Below are 20,393 nucleotides of genomic sequence, written 5' to 3'. Positions count from 1 at the left end.
AGTGTGATCTGATGATACATTGTTGTCACTTTGGAATTCCTGTTCAACCTGCGTAATTCCTTGTTGTTTTTCTTGAAAATGAAATTTTATTTAACTTTCAAACATATCACACAACGCAATCCCTTAAAGCAATAAAATTTTCTATTACAATAATATTAGAGTACGAGTAGTTCAGAAATTGCTACATTATTTATGTTACCAAAAGCAAAACTGAAAATGTCCGCAGGCAAATGTGGGCAAGTCATCCGCACCCTCTATGTTAAATGGAGTAACCTCTGATACGCGTACTAAAATGGTGTACTAGTAAGCTTGGGACAAGTGAGATGATCAGTCGTCCTTGTCCAATCTTCCAATATAATTATCATAGAATTTTGCTGCACGCTCAAGATCTCCAAGCTCAGCATAACAATCAGCAATTGCTCCAAAAGCTTCTGTGTTCCCTGATTCCTCTTTTTCCCTCTCAGAGATGTCCAAAACCATCGAATGGTATTTGATTGCCTCTCGGTACTTACCCTGCCGTTGGAGTGAGGCTCCTGAGGAGCCAAAAAAAAAAAAAAACACAGAAAACAGAAATATTAGAGAAAATTTGAGATGAATAAACAGTGCAGGCAGTGGGGCAAATCATAAAGCAGTATATATATAAAATAAAAAGTTGGTTGGATATTGTTTTACAGCATGAAAAAACATGTGACATTTGAAACAAAAAGAAAAGAAAAGAAAAGTTCACACCACAAAAGTGGATTTCGACTAGATTTTCCTTTCTTTAATTGAGAGAGCGCATGAAGTTGTTTCCCAAAGAAGAAAAAAAAAGGCCTAATATTTTCTCTCCAATCAGTTAGCTTGTCTACTCAGAAAGCTCAGATAGAAAGAGAAACAACAATAGGTTAATAACGAGCAGAAAGGGAATAAGAACAAACCTAAGCCTCTTGCGGCCTTTTTCTCCTCTATAGGATCCTTCAAATTTTGAGCAAGCTCAAGCGCTGTCTTAAACTCCACGAATGCTTTCTCTGGTTCTTGATTCCTCAAAAAATTCTTCCCAGTCTTCAAATGAGAAATCAATTCATGCTTCCTTGAATCGACAATTACTTCATTCTCTGGTATCCTTCCACCAACAGGAGCGTAGCTTAAGCTGGGAGCATAAGACTCAATCTTTGCTTGCCTTCTTAGAGCTGCATTTATCTGTCGCAGCTGTTCATTCAATCGTTCCAGCTCTCCTCTTCTTTGCCGAGCGAGCAATCCTATTATACAACTAGATCATCAAGAACAATACCACACAGAACATGGGTTCAAATATCACACACGTCTCAATCTCTCATTATACTTTTCTTTCCCTTGAAACTTCAAACCTCACGCTAAAACCTATTCATTGCACACTTTACAATCCACCAAGTGTCATCGGAACAAAGCAGACATCACACGCAGAAAATAAACAACTTTTGCTTCCGATTTGACATAAGCATATGTAACTAAGCAAGTAATACCTTACCTCCGACTGTAGCCCCTATAAGAGAAAAAGCCAGCAACAAAGGCATGTTCATGTTGAACAAAGAGTTATCAGCCTCACATGTTTCTGCCAAAGCTTTAAAAGGTGTGGAGAACATCAAGGTATTACTGACAAAAATTGCAACAGCCGGGAAATTGATCTGTATGTTTCCCTGCCACAGCAAATAATTCTAACATTACTAAACAAGCACTCTAGTCAAGCACTCTAATTCATCATTGAGAGAATTTCAACATAATGACGTGACTCGTGTTTTCAGGACCAAACATAGATTCTGTCATTCATTGTAGGGACTTTGTCATCAAAATTCATTAAGGCAAAGAAAATTGTTACCACCCAACAACTTTTTTCAAACAAATGTAACCACCAAAAAGAAAAAAGAACAGCTTAATTAAGGGTGACTCACCATCTGATCATCATACCTGGCACTTTGAGCTTGGTGATATATGGCATATGTTAAATAGTCCATTATGGGTGTCTTTTGATGATGATATTAGCTTTTCTACTTCGAATGAAAATGAAGCTGACTTTCCTGATTCAAACAAAGAATACCATGAAAAATTAGTTGAAAGATAAATTCACATTCAAATAGAAGCACATCAACCTTTAAAAAAAAAGGAACAAAACATTATGAGTTTTTGTAATATTTTTTATATTTATATTTGAAGTTCATTATGCCACACATATGAACGTAGAACTGATCCTTGAAAATCAGCTTGCAAGAAGAGGGGACACAAGGGTTTATAAATTTACTAATTATTTTATTGCTGGCCCATGATGAATCTTTTGGTACGTAATATTCCACTGCGTTCTGTCTTAGGTCTGTTTTTTTACGCAGGTGTTATACAGAGTGTTATAACACTTTCTGTAACACTGATGTTTTGTTGAATTTTCGGAATTAGAAAGCAGTAGATAAATTTGCAGAAAAGTAAAGCAGAGAAGCAAGGAAATAATAGTGCAGAAACATAAAGAACACCATGAATTGGTATTGCAGTTCGGTGCGTGCACCTACATCTGCGGGGCCACGCCCAGATAGTGAACGATCCACTAAGTTCTAAAGAATTACAGCCACCAATCGGACTTATACACCAAAAAACTCCCTTCTTGAAGTTGTCGCCGCCATGTCGAATCTCCATAATGGCCTTGTCCAGCGAGCACCACTCGTCTTCAAACTGCACGACAAAATCCCTTCGGCTAGCAATGCGCTTTCTCCTGAAAACTTCTAATCCCTCTCCCGAAAGACAAACACAATGACACATAAAACTTACAATCTCACAGACTATACTCTGAATATTTTCTCTAAAAACCCGTGCCCCAAATATCACCTTCAATTTCTAAAAACTCAAAGACATAAAAAAACAATTTCTCTTCCTTCCGAGGCACACCACTTCACGTACACACACATGCAATATATATAACAACAATTATCCACTATGCATAACCCATAATGATCTTCACAAAAACCAACCACATCAGATTTTGGTACTAAAAGAGATAATGTTGTCACTTTAGCATTGTTGCTCTCCACGTGATAAAATTATCACATTCATTCTCTTTAAAAGTCAAATCAACCACTAATTAAAAGATTCATATTATTCTCATATTCAAGTATGAATTCTTGCAGTACCTTATTTCCATATTCAAGTCCGAATCCTTGTACAACACCTTCCAAAAACTAGCCAAACCTCTCCACGTGATTAGATTTCCTCCTCCATTAATTCGGATTTGTCAACCCAAATGTGCTGCCCTTTTCACGTAATTATCTCTCATAATATATGCAAAATCTCCTAATTTAAATACCTCAATCATACCAAAACTATATTTTCTTTCCTCAAATAAAACTTATCCCAAATCTTCAGGAATCTTCATGATTTCACAAGCAATGAAATCTCCTTTATAAACGCCAGTAGCCAAAAGTATCTGTTTTTGAATTTTTTACAACTAATGCCAACAAATTGCGAACTAAAGTCCTAATAATCTACCCCTTTGACATTTTCTTTGGCAAAACTAACACATTGTTCCTATTAACAATTAAAATTCAAAAACTAGAAAAGTTAGAAAAATACATTGTTCTCTCCCTTTTTGACAAAAATAAGCCAAAGTAAAAATAAACAAAAATCTTCTAGAAACTGTTGTTGCAGAAAGTGTTGCAACACTTGATGGAACACTCTGTACAACACTTTCCTCTAGATTATCTTTCAAGGTCATTGATCCCTGAAACTCACTCCCCCTAAATCTTCTCTTCATCTTACTCCCCCTGAATGTAACACTTTCTGAATCTTGCTCTTATCACTTGTCAAATGCTTGGACCAGCCACAATTACTACACCCACAATCATTAGTACATGCTTCTAAAGAAGTACAAACTCTATGATACCTCAAATCAGATTTTCTTACCCACACACGTCTAAGAAATTTGTCTTGCACATCAATCTTCATTTTAGGTGTCCTTGCAGAATTCGGTGGATTAGAGAGCATACCTCTCTTCAAAGAATTCAAATACTTATAGCATCTTGGTCTTATGTGATCAGGTAAACCACAGTAATGGCATATGGGGACAAACCTTTTACGTCGAGAGGGTGAGATAATAACCTTCTTACTGAGGGGAGTCCGAGGTTCATGAGCGGGTGTCTCCTTCACAAACACTGTATTGGACATTGAGCTTTCACCAATGTAACCAAGTTCATAACGATCACAACTTCCTTTTCCTATAGAGAGAATATGATCTAGTTTGGCAGTGCCGGAATTCATCATTTTCAATGACTTTTGAGTGCGCTCCAATTCTGCCATTGTGTCATGTAGTTTTTTTTCCTTTTCAGCAACATGAAATTAATAGTTCACGGCAGCCCTTTTAAGCACATCATTCTCTTTGATAAGCTCATTGACTCTCTCCCGTAGAGACTTATTCATTTCACACACTTTAACTCACTTGTTGAACATGGTCTGATAGGATTCCTGGATGGCTTCATAACAGGTCTTCACCATCACTGCTACTGTCAGAATTTGAATTAACTGTTGTTCACGGAATTTGTTACAGAAAGTGTTGCAACACTGTTGACAGAAACACTCTGATCAGTATAAACATTGAAGGCAACAAAATTACTCACATGATCATCATCATACTCCTGACTGCCTTCAGATTCTTCATCACTCCATGCAGCATTGAGTGATTTCTTCTTTTTCTTGAGAGTGTCAGCACACTCGAATTGAATGTGGCTGTAACCATTGCACTCCCAGCATTGAATACCTCTATTTCTTGTCTTCAATTCTGTGTTATTTGCTGCAGCTTTATTCCTCTGGAAATGGTTTGAGTTTCCAAAGTTTGGTGTGTGGTTCTTCTTGTAAAGCTTCTTCATCACCTTGTTGAAATTCTTCAACAATCGTTCTATGGACTCGGCCAAGTCTTCTTGGTCATCGGACTCAACTTCTTCAACATCAACTTGAAAAGCAATTCCTTTCTCCTTCTTCCTTTTCTCCTTGTTGTTTTCATTCAGGTTCATTTCAAAGGAACGCAAGGAGCCCATCAACTCGTCAAGCCTCATTGATTCCACATCCTTTGCCTCTTCTATTGTTGTAACCTTATAAGCGAATCTTGCTGGTAGCGACCTTAAAGCCTTCCTTACTCGGAAAAATTTTCACCAAGTGCAAAAGCCTCATTAGCAATATCACATAACTTTGAATTGAAATCAGAAATTGTTTCATCGTCAAGCATGCGTAAGTTTTCAAACCTCGTAGTAAGAATTTAAAACTTTGATAGTCTCACAGCAGCCGTACCCTCATGTGCCGTTTGTAAAATCTCCCAAGCATCATTGGCAAATTCGCATGTTAAAATGAGCTTAAATTGATTAGCATCAACTCCGTTGAAAATGACATTCAATGCTCTTGAATTGTTATTAGCCAATCGATCTTCTTCAGTAGATCATTTTTCTTTAGGTTTCATGACTTCTTCTCCAGCCTCATTTTTAGTAAGGGGGTATGTCCAACCAGTCAACATAGCACGCCACGCCTTCTCATTAATTGCTTTGATGAACGCCTTCATACGAGTTTTTCAATATAGCACGCCACGCCTTCTCATTAATTGCTTTGATGAACGCCTTCATACGAGCTTTCCAATAGGAATAATTAGAACCATCAATGAGAAGAGGACGTGAGACCGAACCCCTTCTTTCAAAAAATCCATTCCTGCCACAACAGACAAACTCCCAAAATCTCACCAAGCAAAGAGTTAGTGAACCTCTCTGATACCAATTGTTAGGTCTGTTTTTTTACGCAAGTGTTACACAGAATGTGATAACACTTTTTGTAACACTGATGTTTTGTTTAATTTTCAGATTTAGAAACCAGTAGATAAATTTGCAGAAAAGTAAAGTAGAGAAGCAAGAAAATAATAGTGCAGAAACATAAAGAACACCATGAATTAGTATCGCAGTTCGGTGCACGCACTTACATTTGCGGGGCCACGCCTAGATAGTGAACAATACACTAAGTTTCAAAGAATTACAGACACCAATCGAACTTATATACCCAAAGACTCCCTCCTTGACGTTGTCGCCGCCGTGTCGAATCTCCTTAATGGCCTTGTCCAGCGAGCACCACTTGTCTTCAAACTGCAGGACGAAATCCCTTTGGCTCGTCGTGCAGTGCGCTTTCTCCCGAACGCTTCTAATCCCTCTCCCAAAGGACGAACACAATGACACATAAAACTTACAATCTCACAGACGATACTCTGAATATTTTCTCTAAAAACCCGTGCCCCAAATATCACATTCAATTTCTAAAAACTCAAAGACATAAAAAAATAATTTCTCTTCCTTCCGAGGCACACCACTTCACGTACACACATGTAATATATATAACAACAATTATTGTTGAAATATTTAGTGATTAAAGGCACCAGATTTTAGGGATTAAATTAGCATGTAAATATGGAAAAATTAGAATTAGTCAACTACTAGAAATCAGGAAAGAAATCAGTATAGACTAATTTAGTTAGTTTCCCTTTTTCCGTTCCCTATTGTAATTCTATTTAAGTGTATACTCTGTAAAAGTTGATGGCAATACAATTCATTCTTCTCATTACCTACATTTATATGGTATCAGAGCAGTCTTTGATTTCCTAAAAAAACCCTAAGCCGTTTACCACCAAAAAACACCATGTCTGATGCTATTTCTGAGATCACTCCATCATCCGTCACCCAACCAAAAGTGTCCGAGTCCTCAACCGACCCTAACTCTGATTCAAACTCACATTCTGTTCAAATTACCACCATATGACTGAATGGAGATAATTTCCTGCGCTGGTCACAATCTGTACGGATGTATATCCGTGGCAGAGGTAAGATCGGGTATTTAACTGGAGACAAGAAGGAACCTTCAAGTGACGATCCCACACTCTGTCTGGGATGCAGAAAATTCGATGGTGATGACATGACTGGTGAATTCCATGGATGAGGATATAAGCTCAAACTATATGTGCTATCACACAGCCAAGGAACTCTGGGATAATTTCAACCAGATGTATTCAGATATGAGAAATCAATCTCAGGTTTTTGAGATCACGCTGAAGCTTGGTGAAATCCGCCAAGAAGATGACAGCCTTACAAAGTACTTCAATACTCTGAAGCGGTTCTGGCAGGATCTCAATCTGTTTAGTGATTATGAGTGGAAATCCCCCGAAGATGGCAACCATTACAAGAAAACTGTTAAAGATAACCGGATCTTCAAATTCCTCATTGGACTCAATGTTGAGTTCGATGAGGTTAGAGGGAGAATTATTGGTAGGAAGCCATTTCCCTCCATTGGAGAAGTCTTTGCTGAAGTGCGTAGGGAGGAGAGTCGCCGTCTGGTGTGACCATTGTAACAAGCCTCATCACACTCGGAAAAAAGGCGTCAAGCAGCCCCATTGAAAACTCAACACTGATTGCATCGGAGGCAAACGTGAGCAGGGCTATTCCGAGAAAGAATGAAGAGAAACCCCGTGTATGGTGTGACCATTGTAACAAGCCTCATCACACTCGTGAAAATTGCTGGAAGATCCACGGGAAGTCAACAAATTGGAAGGACAATCGAAAATTCAACTGATCTCCCTCTGCACATGAAGCCGAAGCTGTCCCTTCTATTCCCTTTAGCAAAGAGCAGATGGATCACCTTCTGAAGCTGCTGAAATCCAACCCTGGATCATCTGGTACTCCTAATGCTTCTCTGGCCCATTCAGGTAGTAAACCAAATGCCCTATCCTGTCATTTAAATCTAAGTTATGCTCCTTGGATCATTGATTCAGGAGCTTCTGACCATATGACCAATTTTTCACATTTGTTTCGCACTTATGTTCCTTGTTCTGGCCTAGAAAAAATTAGGATAGTGTTATAACCCTTAGGTAGAACTCATCCCCAAAAGCTAGCTTGTAGGGAGAGGGTGCCCAAGTGGTTATAAACCCACATGCTAAGCCCATACTTTAGCAATGTGGGACTCAATTAGGATCATAACATACCACCATGCTTCTGACACCGACGTCCACGGCGGCCCACTCTGGATGGCCCACTTTGACCTTTCCAGGTCGCCCCTTCCGCAACGTGGGCCTGAGGAGAAGCATGCTCTGACACTAATTGTTATAACCCTTAGGTAGAACTCATCCCCAAAAGTTAGCTTGTAGCGAGAGGGTGCCCAAGTGGTTATAAACCTACATGCTAAGCCCATACTTTAACAATGTGGGACTCAACTAGGATCCTAACAGATAGCTGATGGTTCTTATTCACCCATTACGGGTAAAGGTTTGATCAATTTAACAAAAAATATAGCACTCAAAGCTGTACTTCATGTCCCGAAACTTGCTTGCAATCTTTTATCTGTAAGTAAATTGTCTAGAGATTCTAATTGCCGTGTTGTTTTCTTTGAATCTCACTGTGAATTTCAGGAGCATAACTCGGGGAGGATGATTGGCAGTGCTAAAATGGTAGATGGTCTTTACTACTTTGAAGATGGAATTTCCAACAATAAAAAAGCTCAAGGCTTGAGTAGTATTAGTTCTATCCCTATTAAAGATCAAATAATGCTTTGGCACTATAGGCTAGGGCACCCTAGTTTCCCTTATCTAAGAAAATTGTTTCCTGATTTGTTTAAAGGACTGGATTGTTCATCCCTTTATTGTGAAAACTGCATTCTATCAAAAAGTCATCGTTCTAGTTATCCTTTAAAATCTTATCAAGCCTCACGGCCATTTTATTTAATCCATAGTGATGTGTGGGGTCCCTCGAGGATCAAAACAATGTTTGACAAAAGATGGTTTGTTACTTTCATTGATGACCACACACGTTTATGTTGGGTCTACTTAATGCGTGAAAAATCAGAAGTTGAAAATCTTTTTAAAAATTTTTATGCAATGATTGAAACACAATTTCAAATAAAAATCTGCATACTCCACACAAATAATGGCATTGAATATTTCAATGAAGTGCTAGGAAGTTTTTTAAAAGAAAAAGGGATTCATCATCAATCCATTTGTGTTGATACACCTTAGCAAAATGGTATTGTTGAGAGAAAAAATAAACATTTACTTGAGGTTTCACGTGCTCTCATGTTTTCAATGCATACTCCTAAATATCTATGGGGAGAGGCCATTCTAACAGCATGTTACCTAATTAACAGAATGCCTATTCGTGTTCTAAATTATACTACTCCGTTTGAGTATTTTAAGAAACAATCTGACTTCAATCCAATAACACGACTCCAATCCAACCTCCCTTTAAAGGTTTTCGGCTGCACTGCCTTTGTGCTTTTACCAAGTACAAATCGATCAAAACTTGACCCTAGAGCTGAAAAATGTGGATATGCTTCAAATAAAAAGGGGTACAAGTGTTTTAATCCAAAAACAAAGAAAATTTTTGTCAGCATTGATGTTACTTTTGTTGAAAAACAACCTTATTTTCAGAACAATTTTCTTTAGGGGGAGAAGGAACATGATGAAGAAAATTTTTGGGAAATTCTTCCAACTCTTTTACCTAAACCAATTACTTTTGAATCATCACCCATGTCAAAACAAGATGCTAATATTACTTCATATCCGAATAATAGTGATGTTCCCAACCAAAGTCTTGCCAAACTTAGTTGACTCTTCGACAAGGGGAGAAATACTACCTACAGTTCCAAGAGAATCTAACTCAGAGCTTCTGGTTTATTCTAGGAAAAGAAATCATCAAAGAGGAGGAGATCCATCTATTATCATAGCACAAGATCAATCAAAATCTCCGAGCGATGAATTCCTAAAAGGATCAGGTACACAAATTCAAACTTTGCCAACCATTCCTCCTTCTTTATCATCTATTCTTGAGTCTAATGAAATTGATATACAGCCTCGGGATCTTGATATACCTATAGCTCATAGAAAGGGAACCCGTTCTTGCACCATTCATCCTATTGCAAAATATCTCTCATATCACAAACTTTCGCGTAATTATAGGGCTTTCATTTCAAAGATCTCACACTTGATTGTTCCAAGAAACATTCAGGAAACACTTAACGATCCAGATTGGAAATTGGCTATGATGGAAGAGATGAATGCTTTTAGAAAAAGTAGAACGTGGGAAGTAGTGGACCTACCCAAAGAAAAGAAAACTGTTGGTTGCAAGTGGGTATTTACCATAAATTGTAAAGCCGATGGAAGTTTGGAGAGATATAAAGCGAGGCTCGTAGCAAAGGGATTCACACAAACTTATAGAATTGACTACCAGGAAACATTTGCTCCAGTAGCAAAAATGAATTCAATACGTGTACTGTTGTCATTGGCAGTCAACTCCAATTGGCCCTTATATCAGTTGGATGTAAAAAATGCCTTCCTAAATGGCGATATGGAAGAGGAAGTGTTTATGAGCTTACCACCTGGTTTTGAAGATAAGTTTGGCTAAGGAAAAGTTTGCAGACTTAAGAAATCCCTGTATGGTCTTAAACAGTCTCCTAGAGCGTGGTTTGAACGTTTTGGGAGAACTGTGAAAGACTATGGATACGGCCAAAGTCAAGCAGATCATACCATGCTTTATAAACATACAGAAAAGGGCAAACTATCTATTTTAATTGTTTATGTGGATGATATAATCATGACAGGAGATGACATAGAAGAACTAGCAAGGTTGAAGAAAAAACTAGCTGATAACTTCGAAATCAAAGATCTTAGAGCACTGAAGTACTTTCTCGAAATGGAGTTTGCCCGATCCAAAGAAGGTTTGTTTGTAAACCAATGGAAATATATCCTTGACCTACTTGGAGAAACAGGACTTCTTGGCTGCAAGGCTGCTGAAACTCTGTTAGGAACCTAATATTTAGAAGTCTTTTTCAATAGTCTTAAGGAGAGTATAAATAGGGAGTTTAGTTGCTAGGGAGGAGAGGATCAGATTTGTGGAGAATTTCTGGTGTTTCAGCTGTTAGCTTGGGAGGTTGTGGGGTTCCTCAAAAATCCCTCTCTATCTTTATTTTCTTGTATTTTCCATTCTTGCCGATTGTGAGATTCGTTGAGCTCACTGATGTTAGTAAATTGATTGATATTCAATAAAGAAACTATTAGTTGGATCCCATTCAAATACTTGCTGGTTTTTCATTTCTTTTGAGCTCAGGATCCTAACAAACTCCAATCGATGCCAACTTAAGGCTTGAAGCTGCTAAACCCGAGGAAGTAATCGACAGAGAAAAATACTAGCGACTGGTGGGAAAACTCATCTACTTATCACACACACGTCCAGACATTGCATTTACAGTAAGTATGGTGAGCCAATTCATGCACTCACCTGGGCAGGAATACTTCGAGGTTGTCTACAAAATTTTAAGATACCTAAAGGGGACTCCAGGAAAAGGTTTGCTGTTTAAAAACCGTGGACATTTACAGGTTGAAGTCTATACCGATGCAGATTAGGCAGGAAGCACGACTGACAGACGATCAACTTCAGGCTATTGTACGTTTGTTGGGGGAAACCTTGTTACTTGACGAAGCAAAAAACAGTGTGTAGTTGCAAGTAGCGCAGAAGCAGAATTCAGGTCACTGGCTCATGGAATTTGTGAAGTAATTTGGATAAAGAGGCTCCATGAGGACTTGAAGATTTCTCCTAGTTTACCCATAAGGGTCTATTGCGACAATAAAGCTACTATCTCAATTGCTCATAATCCAGTTCTCCACGACAGAACCAAGCATATTGAGGTGGACAAACACTTTATCAAAGAGAAAATAGAAAACGGCCTAATTTGCATACCCTATGTTCCGACTACTGAACAAACTGCTGATATACTCACTAAAGGACTGCACAAAAAGGAGTTTGACAGGTTGATAAGCAAGCTGGCTATGGAAGACATCTACAAGCCAGCTTGAGGGGTAGTGTTGAAATATTCAGTGATTAAATTCACCAGATTTTAGGGATTAAATTAGCATGTAAATATGAAAAAATTAGAATTAGTCAACTACTAGAAACCAAGAAAGAAATCAGTATAGGCTAATTTAGTTAGTTTCCTTTTTTCCGTTCCCTAAGTGTATACTCTGTAAAGGTCGATGACAATACAATTCATTCTTCTCATTACCTACGTTTATAATTATCCACTCTGCATAACCACTCACATTAAACCCATAATGATCTTCACAAAACCAACCACATCTGATTTTGGTGCTAAAAGAGATAATGCCGTTTCTTTAGCATTGTTGCTCTCCACGTGATAAAATTATCACATTCATTCTCTTTGAAAGTCAAATCAACCACTAATTAAAAGATTCATATTATTCCCATCAGGTCTGAATCCTTGCAGCACCTTATTTCCATATTCAAGTCTGAATCCGTGTACAACACCTTCCCAAAACAACCCAAACCTCTCCATGTGATTAGATTTCCTCCTCCATTAATTTGGATTTGTCTACCCAAATGTGCTGCCCTTTTTCACGTAATTATCTCTCATATTCGAATCATGGTTCGTGACATGGTTCGAATCATGGTTCGTGACATGGTTCGAATCATGATTCGTGGCTCGCTACAATGTTTTCTCTCACAAAAAACACATGTAAACCGATAATGGTTCTAAATCCATGAACCAAACATTCACTTAAAATTTAGCCTATAAAGTAACTTGTTCGACTCGAACCCGCGATCTTGGTACAGAGGCTCTGATACCAATTGTTACAAACCCGTAGAAATCACCCTTAAAAGCTGACTTTTAAGGAGAAGACACTAACGTTAACCCACTAAATTCGTAATTATCATATTATTACTCCAACTTTTGGTACGTTAACAAAAATCAGATTTTTGATAAAATGACAGGCAAAATTATAATCACCACATACTCAATCAGTCAATCTCACTCTGCAAGTTAAAAAAAAAAATTCAGAAATCAGAATATTAACGTTAAAGAGACGCATTCCATTTTGTCATAAACTAAATTTTTTATTGTGCTTGGTATAGACATAAGAACTTGTTGTAATGCGCATTGTCTATTCTTAAAAATAAAAATAAAAAACTATTCTCTAAAAAAAAAATCATTATCGGACATAAACAAAAAAAAAACTGTTTTTTTAGTACTGACCGGGAAGATAGGATTTGACGGAGAATTGATCGGAGAGTGGAGATCGGCGGGAGTTGATGGGATGAGTGAGGAAGCAAGAACAACGGGCCACCACCGCCATTGGCATTGCTGCTTCGGATAATAACGCAGAGTTCCTCACTGGCCTTTCCAAGGATAAGTCACGAATAATACAATCTGCTTGACAATCTAAAGCAACCTTGATTGTGAATGAAATTACGCTACATGCCATTCAGAGATTCAAAATCATTATTTGCAACCGTACTCCTCAAATTTTTCGTTCATTGACATTGCATCCCCCTGTTTTTCCTTTCGGCCAATAACCTCTGAAATTTTAGGATTATTTCTATCTGTGCCCCTCGATTTTTTTTTTTAAAATTCATTTGACCATTTAAATTTTACAAACTCTCACATTGTCCCTTATATTTTAAATTAATCTAATTTCATCTTCTATCTTAGAAATTTTTATTAGCAACAAACAAGAAAATGAGCGAGTGCAATTAACGTCTTTTTATTTTTTATTTTTGTGAAAAACAAAAAAAAATATTATATAATCGCACTTAATTTATCATTTTTTTCATTGTTATTAAAAGAAATATTATAACAAAGTAGACAAACTAAAAACTATTCATAAAGTTTAAAAGGCCAAATTTAAAATTTTCTAGTTTAAATGTGATAAATACCTCTAATTAATAATTGTTATTTTTTTTAAAACTCATTTATTTTGTTGATTTAAATTTTTAATTTAAGTTGAGATGTGAATTTATGTAAATTTTTTTTATTATAATAAAAAAAATTAAATGTGACTATTTTAAAATTTTATTATTGTAGTAAAATTTAAATGGACGAAATAAAACGGACTTTAATTTTTTCCCCTAAAAGAATTGTTATTTTTTATACCCCTAAATGCGTGTCGTTTCTCGTCTTCTTAAAGCCAAGACGGTGCGCGTTGGGTGCGTTTCGGTTCAAGTCGCAGCAGTTTGTATGCTATTGCAGTGCAGACTGCAGTCTTCCATGTCTCTTTCTTGTCCAAGTTGAGCATCCCGCGCTCGAAGCTCCTAGGGTTTAAGCTTCTGCAAGTTCTGAAGTTACTGAGATTTAGGGTTTATCAATCGCGTACTTCGGTCATTAGCGGAATATGGACGTCGAAATGGACGCTTCTCCGAGCTACTTCGACCCGGAAGATCTCACCATCAGAGAGCAATATCGCCGATATGGGTACGGCTCCAAAAACCTTGTTTACTTTCTCTTACGTTGTTTTCAATTAACGGGTTTTTAGGTTTTGTTCTTAAAGTGTCTGGTTTCCACTGCATTGGTTTTATTCCAATTGATTGTCACCTGAAAAGAATTGATTGGCTACATTTTTATGATTAGGATTTAGGGGGTTTGAATTTGTTCAATTGGGAATTTTGACATACACATTCTTCAAATTGTCATGCTTAAGCATAAAATCGTTAATCGAAGCCTGTCTCAAAGATTTTAGTCACGTAGTAATTACCCGAGTAATCAATTTTGCACTTCCCCATTTTGCTGTTATATCTGGGTTCTGCTCATATGTGGATTCCGGTGAACATGTTCTTTTGGGGGGTTTTGGAACTCTGACTAAGTGACTTTATTTATCAGCTCTGATTATCTACATTAAAATTCCATTTCTTATCCGTTAATTGGTCCATTCAAACATATTGTTGCACTTAAAGCTGTAATATATGCAGGAAAAGACCCTCGGGATCAAGCATATCGCCTCACCGAGAAAACTCGCCTTCAAAGTTCAGTGAATCGAGGTTGCTATATGATGGACATGATATCCATAGCCCGACTAATGCTGCACTCATTCTTGAAAATATCAAAAACGAGGCCGATAGCATAGATGCTTCTTACTCAGAAGGAACACCTTTAAAGACACATTTAGCTTTAAAAAGGAGTTTGTCTTACGAGGGTCATGGCATTCCAGAAGTGGATTTTGGTTTTGATTCGGTGCGCTCTTCACTAAAAGCTTGCAAACGCGAGGATGAGACGCTGACCGATGGTGGAGACACAACATTTACTTTTTTTGCCTCTCTTCTTGATTCTGCTCTTCAAGGTGTTCAAAGCAAGCTTATATTTTAGTGCACCTAAAGTTTGGATTTCTCTTTACTATTATCCTGCACTCGTTTCCGATGTTCACTAATCTCTATATTTTCTTGAGATCATTTTGCAAATTTCCGTGACATACATTTTATAGTTTTGGCATTACATAGATATAAGCTAAGTGCCTATTTATATAGGGTGACTTGCTTGACCATGATGTTAAGTAGTGACGTGTTTGGATAATGCTCTCTAATAAAATTTCATAAATTTTAAAATATATTTTGTATTTGATTCGATCTCATAGTTATTTTCATTATCAGGACCCGTATTGCAATCTCCTCTCAGTCAAGATTGGCATATATGTTTTATTTTAACTATTTGCATAATATATTTTTTTGTACATTTTGTTTGCAGGGTTGATGCCTATTCCTGACCTGATACTAAGATTTGAGAAATCCTGTCGAAATGTTTCCGAGTCAATTAGGTATATCCCAATTACTGCTAATACTTTAGCATCATATGCTTGTAAATTGATATGTAATATTCGACTGGTATATTCATAACTCTAAACAGGCATCCTGCCTTTTTTAATTATTTTTTTAAAATCTAACTGGCACTAGCAGCACTTCTAATAATTTTGAGTGTTGATTTAATTTTTATGTTCTTTTCAGTTAATAAGAGATTTGTTTTGAGTGAAACTGAGCCATGTTGTTTAATCTAATTCTCTAATGTCTTTTTGGTGCTGAATAAATATATTAATTTCTTTTGGTAACCACTTCATTTGTCATCATGGTATCGCTGCTATAGGTATGGCTCCAATGTACGGCATCGTGTTGTAGAGGACAAGCTAATGAGGCAAAAGGCCCAGCTCCTTCTTGATGAGGCTGCTTCCTGGTCCCTCTTGTGGTACCTCTATGGAAAAGGTAATGAACTCCTACCTAATACATTCCTACTAGAAGCAATGTTTGCGCACACACTTACACACAAATGTAACAGAGGATGTATGCATTGCTAAGCTGTTATAACATTGGAAGATGGTTTCAAATGGTTTGACTCAACAATTATGTTGCGTTTGATGTCTTGTGTGTTCCGTTGTCTTAAAATTGATGAGAAACACATGAAGATAAAGGTCCCGGCCCCATAAAATACTTCGCCACAGATACTTGTGTGTGTGTCAAATCTTATTTTGTCCTTGAAAAGAAAGTTCTATAGGAAAGGTCCCGGCCCCATAAAATACTTCGCCACAGATACTTGTGTGTGTGTGTGTCAAATCTTATTTTGTCCTTGAAAAGAAAGTTCTATAGGACTGTAATCCGCCCAGCTATGTTATATGGTAGTGAATGTTGGGCCATTAAGAGACAACATATATCTAAGATGAGTGTGGCAGAAATGCGTATGTTAAAATGAATGAGTGGCCATACGAGAATGGACCGCATAAGGAATGAAGTCATTCGTAGTAAAGTAGGTGTAGCACCAATAGAAGATAAGGTGCGCGAAGGCCGCTTGAGGTGGTTCGGGCATGTCCAACGTAGACCGCTAGAAGCACCAGTTCGTGCTTGGGAGGACATTCTTATACCTAATAGTAGGAGAGGGAGGGGTAGACCAAGAATTATGTGGACCGAAGTCGTTAGAAAAGACATTCTAGATCTAGGCCTTCAGGAAAGTATAATTTCGAACAGAGCCATGTAGAAAAGTGAAATCCATATAGCCGACCCCAAGTAAGTTGGGATTAAGGCTTGTTATTGTTGTTGTTGTTGTTGTTGAGAAATCCACAATTTTTTTTTAATGAGTCATATGACGCACTGCATATTTCTCTTGACAGATTTTCTGTATATATTGTTCCTTACTCTGGGAATAGTTGTTTGGAGGGAAGACTTGAAAGGAAAAGCATTCTGGTCTCTTATAGGGTTGATAATTTTTAGTTCCTGGAATTATAAATCAGTTCCATAGGACACCTTCACAATTACTACCCATCTGTGTTTTTGTTGGTTTTGGCTGTTGTGAATTTTTCCATTCGAGCTTTAGGTTTTGGGCCTGACACTTTTGATAGGAACTTGTTAGTTGGTTAGAGAAGTTAGTAGTTTGTTAGAAAGGATGTTATTAGTTAGTTACTGTGGACTTTAGTTGGGGAGGGAATTAGTTAGAGAAGGCAGAGGATATTAAAAGGGGGGTTCGGGAATTGAGACAGGGGAGGAAATTATTGGAGTCTTGTTGAGGAAGTCTTGGCTAATGCTGAGCAGGGGAGATTGGGCAGTATCTCGAAGAACTGTTCTTGTATTTCATTTCTGTTAGTCAATAAAGATCATATTCGTTCTTTCAATTCTTTCTAGTTGAATTCTATATTCTGTTCTTATCAACTTTGTTATTCTTCTTGCAGGAACTGAAGATATCCCAAAAGAGCTCATCTTGGTGATGCTTTTATGTATTTATTTATTTCTTAAATGCTTTATCTTTTAGTTGAAAAAAATTGTCCAGTTTTGTTGGTTTTTGTTTTTAGGCTGAGCACATTTGTATAACATGGAATGGTTTGGTCTCATCTGAATTGCATTCACATTCACTTATGACAGTTGCCCCCAACTTCACACTTGGAGGCTTGCCAGTTTGTAGCCGAGGACCATACCGCACAGTTATGCTTGCGGATTGTTCAGTGGCTAGAAGATTTAGCTTCCAAAGCACTTGACTTGGAAAGAAAGGTTTAGCCTTCACATCAGTCGTTTATTTTGGACCCTCTTCTTTGGCATAAAGAGTGTCATCTTGAAGCTTCAGATTTGTGTCCTTTTTGTACTAGAATTTTTTACATGGAATTGTGAAAACTTACAGGTGCGAGGATCACATATTGGTACCTATCTCCCAACTTCTGGAATCTGGCATCATACCCAACGTTATCTTAAAAAAGGTGCCTCCAATACAAGCACTATTCATCACTTAGATTTTGATGCTCCAACACGAGAACATGCTTATCCGCTACCTGATGACAAGGTACTCTTTGCTATTTCATTACCTTGTTCTATCATTGTCCTTGGTTATGGCATGCATGGTGTGTATGTTTTGCTACTGACATAATCACATAAATAAATTTATTTCGATAATAACATGATTTGGGATTGTCAGTGGGTAACTGAAACAAAATGCAGGTACTGCTTTCCCAAAATTGCTTTATAAGTGCAACCTCTCAAAAGCTGTAGATTGTGAAACTTTGTCTGTTTGGTGGAAATCATCATCTGGTTCCTTTATTTAAAAGTTCTATTTTATGTTTCATCTCAACAGAAGCAGGATGAATCTCTTTTAGAAGATCTCTGGGCGCTTCTGAGAGCTGGGAGACTTGAGGAGGCGTGTAACCTCTGTAGATCTGCTGGACAAGTAAGCAAAGTTATAAATGGAGTTATTAGCTTTTTTATATTTTTAGCTGCTCTCTTGATGCATGTTAACATTTTTCAGCCATGGAGAGCTGCAACTTTGTGTCCATTTGGGGGGCTGGACCAATTTCCTTCTGTTGAAGCTCTCTTAAAAAATGGGAAGGGCAGAACTTTACAAGCCATTGAACTGGAAAGTGGCATAGGTCACCAATGGCGTCTTTGGAGATGGGCTTCTTATTGTGCCTCGGAGGTAGAGTTCAAAGAATCATTTCAAAAAAATTTCTTCTCTAGTAGAACAAGTTCATACACGTTCAGTACCAAAATCTGTTGCCTGCATGTCCCTATGTATTGGTAAACTGGACTGCATTTTGCTGCAAAAGCTTTCAAAGCTATGTACATATTTTACCTTTATGCTGGTTGTAGATATGATCTATGCCCTGACACAGTTTTCCTTGTTCTTAGGTTAGTGCATATGCAGTTTTTTTTAATATATAATATATTCAATATGGTGTCCGTGTATGTGCTTGAATTGGTAATTAATCTATGTTCATACCGTTCTCTCATTAATCAATGTAAATTTTCCTATCTATCTCGCTAGAAAATTGCTCATCAAGATGGTGGGAAATTTGAAGCGGCTGTATATGCAGCACAATGTAGCAACTTGCAGCGCATGCTTTCTATCTGCACTGACTGGGAGGTATGTTTCTTCCTATCTTTACAGACTGATACAAGTCACTAGCTAGTGCTTTCCTTTTGTAGGTTTATTTTGTGAGGATCTTTGGCTATTACTTTCCCATGATTGAGATACCCCCATTGGGTCAGAGGATGCTTTCATTTTGGAAATTGACTTTTCTATTTTTTCTTCTACTCATTACTAAATCCAATCACATCTCTTGTAGTCAGCGTGCTGGGCAATGGCAAAGTCATGGCTAGAAGTTCAAGTGGATTTGGAGTTGGCTAATTTGCAACCAGGGAGCCTTGATCAATTTAGAAACTCTGGCGATGTAATTGATGGAAGTAGTGATCATGCATCTCAGCGTTCAAATAGACCAGAAAACTGGCCGCTCCAAGTTTTGAACCTGCAACCACGACAACTGTCTGATCTTCTTCGGAAGCTACATTCGGGGTATGCTATGGATATAATTTTCATTCAAAGAGTACTCTCTCTCTCTCTCTCTCTTATTCTCTTCATCATCAAGATGCTCCTTGCTAACTAAATATTAATCACTATTGATTAGGGAAATGGTGCATGAAAGTGTTACTCGGGCATGCAAGGATCAACAACGCCAAATTGAGGTATACTAGTGAAGCTTGTTTTCAATTTCCTTGTTCATCGCAATACTGGTATACATTCGATAAAAGTGTCGAACCATTTTGCTTAAGAGTAATTATGCTAGTGGCTGTGGGCCTGACTCGGAAGGTTTGTTTGTGTTTTTGTTTTTGTTTTTTTTCCTGTGTGAATATATGTGCATAAATTAACGTTTCCTTTGTCACAAGGCATTACTCCTCTGAAGGTAACAATCTTCTTTTGCTAACATTTTTGTCCTACTTATTATCTCTACCTTTGATTGATCTCTTGTCACTTCTTTTTCAACAGATGGTTTTGATGTCAGGTGATATACCACGTCTGCTGGACCTCATATGGTCGTGGATAGCACCTTCAGACGATGATCAGAGTGTATTCAGGTAATGTTATTCTAGTTGCCTGGTCTGGATGCTAAGGTCCCGGCTACATCTATTCACTGGATCATTCAACTTATGCTTTGTGTGAGAACAAACTGCTAAGAAAGCTATGTTCACTGGTTTCTCTTTCATGGTGAAAAGCCAGGTTAAGCAAAATAGCTATTAAGCTGTCCAGCGCCAGCAGTAATGCAAATGTGCATTGCCTTAAAATACATGATTGTTCTTTTCACTTCCAAACCACCCCCC

At 37.6% G+C, this 20,393-nt stretch overlaps 2 protein-coding genes across 3 annotated transcripts in view; one reads left to right on the top strand and one right to left on the bottom strand.

Annotated features, from left to right (window-relative positions):
• Positions 1-66: 66 nt before the first annotated feature.
• LOC21391536 (protein FLUORESCENT IN BLUE LIGHT, chloroplastic) lies at positions 67-13,193 on the bottom strand. 2 transcript variants are annotated; one of them, XM_024175773.1, is made up of 5 exons: positions 13,045-13,193; positions 1,908-2,033; positions 1,487-1,655; positions 918-1,238; positions 67-533 (listed from the first exon to the last, which is right to left on the bottom strand). In XM_024175773.1, exons 2-5 carry the CDS (start codon positions 1,968-1,970, stop codon positions 328-330), a joined length of 759 nt encoding a protein of 252 aa, XP_024031541.1. In that variant the 5' UTR covers positions 1,971-2,033; positions 13,045-13,193; the 3' UTR covers positions 67-327. The 2 variants fall into 2 exon arrangements, with proteins under 2 accessions (XP_024031541.1, XP_010111984.2); XM_010113682.2 differs by having other exon boundaries at positions 1,924-2,033.
• An 817-nt stretch (positions 13,194-14,010) lies between these two features.
• LOC21391535 (nuclear pore complex protein NUP107) overlaps positions 14,011-20,393 on the top strand; it is a 20,692-nt gene continuing 14,309 nt past the window's right edge. Inside the window, exons 1-13 of the mRNA XM_010113681.2 lie at positions 14,011-14,259; positions 14,754-15,121; positions 15,523-15,592; positions 15,916-16,031; positions 17,486-17,517; positions 17,676-17,801; positions 17,929-18,087; positions 18,376-18,468; positions 18,547-18,714; positions 19,063-19,161; positions 19,364-19,590; positions 19,703-19,760; positions 20,062-20,150. Of these exons, the coding sequence (XP_010111983.2) occupies positions 14,180-14,259; positions 14,754-15,121; positions 15,523-15,592; positions 15,916-16,031; positions 17,486-17,517; positions 17,676-17,801; positions 17,929-18,087; positions 18,376-18,468; positions 18,547-18,714; positions 19,063-19,161; positions 19,364-19,590; positions 19,703-19,760; positions 20,062-20,150 (1,685 nt within the window). The 5' untranslated portion in view covers positions 14,011-14,179. The remainder of the gene's footprint in view (positions 14,260-14,753; positions 15,122-15,522; positions 15,593-15,915; positions 16,032-17,485; positions 17,518-17,675; positions 17,802-17,928; positions 18,088-18,375; positions 18,469-18,546; positions 18,715-19,062; positions 19,162-19,363; positions 19,591-19,702; positions 19,761-20,061; positions 20,151-20,393) is intronic.

This window comes from Morus notabilis, unplaced genomic scaffold, assembly GCF_000414095.1.
Source record: "Morus notabilis unplaced genomic scaffold, ASM41409v2 Scaffold936, whole genome shotgun sequence".
Taxonomy (NCBI): Eukaryota; Viridiplantae; Streptophyta; class Magnoliopsida; order Rosales; family Moraceae; genus Morus; species Morus notabilis.
The sequence above is the reverse complement of the archived record's forward strand: the minus strand, read 5'-3'. Positions and strand labels throughout refer to the sequence as shown.

Excerpts from the sequence above, each read along its gene's own strand:
- LOC21391536 (XM_010113682.2), bottom strand. The coding sequence starts at position 13,150 with ATGCCAATGGCGGTGGTGGCCCGTTGTTCTTGCTTCCTCACTCATCCC. Across the intron at positions 2,034-13,044 it reads CGTCAAATCCTATCTTCCCG|GAAAGTCAGCTTCATTTTCA; the intron begins GTCAGTACTAAA and ends TGTTTGAATCAG. Across the intron at positions 1,656-1,923 it reads CACCAAGCTCAAAGTGCCAG|GGAAACATACAGATCAATTT; the intron begins GTATGATGATCA and ends TTGCTGTGGCAG.